Source organism: Sinocyclocheilus rhinocerous, unplaced genomic scaffold, assembly GCF_001515625.1.
Source record: "Sinocyclocheilus rhinocerous isolate Xijiao unplaced genomic scaffold, SAMN03320098_v1.1 scaffold313, whole genome shotgun sequence".
NCBI lineage: Eukaryota > Metazoa > Chordata > Actinopteri > Cypriniformes > Cyprinidae > Sinocyclocheilus > Sinocyclocheilus rhinocerous.
The window spans coordinates 360,442-365,991 of record NW_015627539.1 but is presented as its reverse complement, the minus strand read 5'-3'; the positions used below and the strand labels follow the sequence as shown (position 1 = coordinate 365,991).

At 33.7% G+C, this 5,550-nt stretch overlaps 1 protein-coding gene across 1 annotated transcript in view; it reads left to right on the top strand.

The window, feature by feature from the left end:
* The window catches only part of LOC107729588 (tuberin-like), a 25,789-nt gene that overhangs the window by 3,512 nt on the left and 16,727 nt on the right, over positions 1 to 5,550 (top strand). Inside the window, exons 3-5 of the mRNA XM_016540172.1 lie at positions 183 to 295; positions 1,778 to 2,032; positions 5,039 to 5,224. Coding sequence (XP_016395658.1) covers positions 183 to 295; positions 1,778 to 2,032; positions 5,039 to 5,224 — 554 coding nt within the window. The remainder of the gene's footprint in view (positions 1 to 182; positions 296 to 1,777; positions 2,033 to 5,038; positions 5,225 to 5,550) is intronic.

Sequence of the window (5,550 nt, the reverse complement as noted above, 5' to 3'; positions counted from 1 at the left end):
AGATAGATAGATAGATAGATAGATAGATAGATAGATAGATATGGCTTTTGGCATTATCAGATATGAATTAAGACTCAATGTTTGGACACAGACAGGAAGAGGAACAGCTTCATATGAGTGTGTTTACTGCTCTGAGTCAGATGGGAAAACATCAAAACAATACACATATGACTGTTCTGCAGGTCTGACCCGTCATTACACACCCGACAGACGAAAGAGGCTCCTGCTAAACTGGAGTCGCAGTCGGGCCATCAGATCAGCAGCAGCACTCGCACCCGCGTCCGCTCCATATCAGGTGACAGTACACACACACACACACCGCTGCTTTATTCGGACCCGGAGCTTCTCTTGCTCTGAAGAGTTTTGGCCCATTTTCCACATTCTGACCCTTTGAATTAAACAATCTCGTCTTGCTTCTGTAACCTTGAAGACTTCTATATGTAAATGACTTCTTTCATTACGATCTAGCCTTCTGTAATCTGAATGCTTGAAGTAGATATATGAGCAGTCATACATGAAATTAAAATCTTAAAGGCACAGTTAACTCAAAATATTAATTCTGTAATCATTTACTCACCCTTGTGTCGTTCTAAAATGTTATGATTTTTATCTATGGACAGATGGAGATATTTTGAAGTTTTTTTTTAATCTATAAAAGTCAGTCGGGTTCAAAAGTTTCAAACTTCAAAAAGTATGTAAAGGTTGTGTAAAGTAATCCCCCCCCCAAAAAACACAGTGGTTCAGTCCCTGTGTCTGAACAGAGAGAAATTTAAGTGGTTATTCACTCTCAAATCAAATATGGCAACATGTCAGTAACATCAGATCTCATTGGTTCTTGTGCGTCACATGACTTTGATAGTGCATTATTATTATTAACTAAAACTATTAAAAATGATTTCCTTTAAGTAATAATAAAATTAAATATTAACATTATAATAATACAAAATGAACTGAAAAAACGTTCTAAATTTGAAACAACTTGTTTAACATTTTAAACAAGTTTAAAATACTAAATTTACTCAAAATGAAATAAATAAAAATATTACAATCAAAACTAATAACAATAACAAAAGCACACAACAAAATTACTTAAACTAATATTGAAATGAAAACTGGAAATATATAAAAATAGAAGCTGGTTCAAAATATGAATAAAAACTAATAGTATATAAATAATATTAAAATAACACTGCTCTGTTCATCATACAAGAATCTTTCATGAATTCAGCATGAAATCAAAATTTATTTAATTGGTCTATTGTTGTGAATAATTCTTAAATGCATGTTACTTTAAATAAAATTGTCATTATCCTAATTGCAACTAAAATGAACTGAACCATAAAACCATTTTTGTTACTTGAAATAAAACAAATGTTAACTGACATAAAATATACAAAACAACTTGTACATCTTATTTCTCATTTTTGTTTTACCTTAAAGTGCTAAAATAACAAACTAAAAATGAAATAAAAATTAATAGAATTTAAATGAATTTAGACATTTGCAAAACAAACAAAAAAGACAAAAAAATATATAAATAAAAATAACTTAAATTAAATGGGGAAATTATAAAAATAAAAACTAATTCAAGATATATAATATCTTGGTATATAATGATATGTAATACTTAAAACTAAATAAAAAAAGTGTTATAAAACTAAAACTACTACTACTAAAAAAGGATATAATACATACATTTTATATTATAATAAATGTAATAAAATATCACTGGAAGATAGTGAATTCATTAAATGCCCCTCTTGATTTCTCTGTCCAGGTGGTCACGCTCTGCGGGCCGGTCCGGCTCAGAGTCTCAGTCCTCTGGTGGCGTCTCCTGAGGGCGAGTACAGCGGGCCGCTGCCCCCGCCGGGCCCCCCGCTGGAGGTGCTGGGGTCCCAGAGAGGAGTGGAGGAGCACCCGGCGCCCTCCGCCTCGCAGTCCTCAGCGCCGCTCAAAGACAAGTCCAGCCTGGCCGAGTTTGTGCCCATGCTGACGCAGGGCTGGGCCGAGATCTTCATCCGCAGACCCTCAGGTACCACACACCAGCGCGTGCTTTACCTCCTAACCTTGTCCCGGGCCGCAATTATCGCCCACTCGCTCTCAATTATGACACATTTGTGCAGGCACTAATTAAATCATAATAACTCAATTCCAAGGGCGTTTGAGAGGCGCATGAGCGCACTTGCGGCCCGCAGGGGGTGCCATGCCATTTCCAAAGTTTGATAATAGTTTGACTCACACCTGCAGTGCCCACGGGCCCGAATTTCCTCAGCTTTTCTCCTCCATCTGCCTCTAAATGAAGAATAGCTCGGGAGCATTTCACAGATTTTTCTTTTTTTTTGTGCGTTAATTGCGACGTGTCCTTGAGTGCTTCACTTCTTGAAGAATAACACGTGACGAGATGCTTTTTCAATACGCTTCCTGAGGATTTCACAGCGTTGCTGTTGTGGTTTTGTTCCTTTCTGTGTTTGTCTGTCACTTTTTGTGTCTTTCTTTCACGAGTCAGTTTTATAGCGCTATTGCTTCACTTCGAACCACTTTTTTTTGTGCTTTATTTTTCTTCTCTGTATCTTTTTTTGAAATCTCTTTCTTTGAGTTCAGTTCAGTTTGGTACAGTTTATATTATGAGAAACGGTCAAAAGTCAAATAATAGGCTAATAATTAGTCAAGTCAATCAAGTTATCAGTAGTGTAAAAAAAAAAAAAAGGTTAAATAAAATGAAAGTGTTTATTGTACATTTTATATATTTTATTAATACATTTATATAAATGTAATATATTTAAATAATATATTTAATTTAATTAATATATTTATATAAAATTTATATAAAATGTAAAATTATTTCACTTGTATTAAAAATAAAATCATTTTATCAGTATCCATGTATTTCATTTGTTTCCAAACAGCCAAAATGTTCTATTCTGTGTAGGAAGTGACATCACACTTTGTAACCTGTCTGTCTTCTTGATTGTTGTTTTCAAGCTCTTTCTTACCATTTCACACGTAACATGAAGAAGTAGCCTCCTCACATTTTTATTTTAGTGCAAATAAACATATAAATAATATAAAAAAATTTAATTAAATTAAATCAAGTATTGAAAGGTTTAAAATAAAAACACTGTCAAATGTTTATTTATTTCCTTATTTATATTTTATAAATGTACATGCATATAAAATGAAATATAATTTTACTTGTACTAAAAATAAATAAAATTCCAGTACACTCTCAGAAAAAAAGGTACAAAAGCTGTCACTGGGGCATTACCTTCTCAAAAAGTAAATTTTTGTACTTTTTAGGTATCAACATGTGATGTGCACCTTTAAGGTACAATATGGACCCTTTAGGTACAAAGATGTACCTTTTGTATCTTTTTTTCTGTGTATGCTATGAAAGTGTATGCTAGTATTTTAAACACCTAAAAAGTACTTTAATAAAAAATGGTGCAACTAAACAAGTAATACTAATTAATCAATTATTTGAAATAAAAATGAGGTAAAATAAAATCACAAAGTATTTATTGATGTTCATAAATGTACATTTTCTTTGTTTGTTTAATCTCTCTCTGTATAAGGTGAGATCCGACATGCCTCTGGTGCCTGGAGTCAGGTTGTTTCATTAGCGTGTCTGTGTAATTGAGTTTGCTGGATGTGTGATGTGCTGATGCAGATGTTGGTTAAATAGGTACATGGGCATATAGCTGGAGGTGTGAACAGACAGCTGGAGGTCTCAGTATGACGAGATCCTCATCCGTTATATGTGTGTGTGTGTATGTGTGTGCATCATTTTTTGCTTTCCATGCAACAGTATTTTGCATTATTTCATAAAAAATAAATGTATTTGTGTTGTCCTAATGACTAATAACTACGGCTGTCATGATTTCTCGATTCAATTAGAGTACTCAATAAAAAAAATCCTCGAATGCATTTTGCTCGTATTAGTTTAAATAACCGACAAGAAACCATGAAACGCATTATTAGACCGTTTTCCGAGGTTACATGATATATTAAACCTATTTAAAAATCATAATAAAGCATAATGCTATTGTGAATTCACAAACGCTACGATTCAATTAAATAAATATATGTGATGCAGGTTTAATATACGTGCTTTATTTACATGCGCGGCTCCGTTCACAGTAAATGCTGCTCCACACAAACTGTTATCATATCATACACTATGCATGTTGTTTTGTATGTTTGAGTCTATTATAACATTCATCTGGGAACGCAACGTGCCCCATTTCATCAGATTTGTGAGGTAAATCATTTATAAACCTACGCAAACACTGGAGAATGCATCGATATCTTTTTCAACATGCTAACTGTTCATCGCGATTTCAAAATAAAAGTTTAAACTTTGCTCTGACTCTAAGTTTACAGGTTTTGATGTGCACATATTCAAGAAATTGCGGTGGCTGTAGCATTTCTGTTGTAAAGAAATGGCCAAAATTTAAGATTAAGTGGAGATTTGAATTAAATATTGTTTAGTCAATATTAAACAAGGATTAGATCACACTTTAAAGTGTAAAAACAAATTATAACTCGAATTTGTTATAATGCCTAATATACATTAGCTCAATTGTTTACAATACATTATGTATTTTAACGGACTTGTTCAATAAAACCACATTATTACTTGCTTTTGATACTTTTTTTGAACTAATTATTATTGCCTCATTGCCTATTATATATGTATTTAAAGTAATTTTAAAGGCTATTGTTCGCTTAGGCCTGTTTTTATTACTAAAAAAATAATTATAATTATCCGATTACTCGATTAATTGTCCGAATAATCGACTAGTTACTTGATCACCAAAATAATCATTAGTGACAGCCTTAATAATAACATTATTTGTTTTCTTAACAACTGTAATATGTCACATCATGTGATGTTTTGAAGATACACCTAAGGAAATAGATTCTGAAAGTACATATTCTGTTGATCTAAGAAGAGTATTTTCTATAATATATTTCTTTACTTTGATTAGTTTGAGTCATCGATCATGATTTAAAGCGTGCTCTGTAAATCTGCTCTGAGGTAACACCAGCTGGCTGATGTGTCTGGAGAACCCGCCGAGCCCCTTCTCGTCTGAGCTGGGGAACGTCCCGCTGCAGGAGCTGTCCAGTGTGCTGATGGCCATGGATGGGGTGAAGGAGCCCCAGAGCGAGGCCCCTGTGCCCCAGCCGCAGGGGAGGCCCTGCCCCATCCAGCGCTCCAACACCGGTGAGCTGCCGTCTCTCAAAACAACTCTGTTTCAATATATGTTTCTGGAGCTGGAATGGAGTTTATAGAGTAGATATGTTGCGAGCTAAGTGCTGCAGCTGAGTCTGAGAATAGCATACTACTGTGCTGTACTACTTTACACTGTTTATGCATTTCTGTAGCAGAATATGTCCTGCAAATGTACAATTTTTTTGTATGCACAGAATGTCCAAATATATTTTAATTTTAGTTAAGGTTTTACATTTTTAAACAAACAAATTTTGTTGTTTTCTAATTTTTATGAGTTAATTGCTTAAAATAAATGAAAATGAGAAATTTTGCCTTGG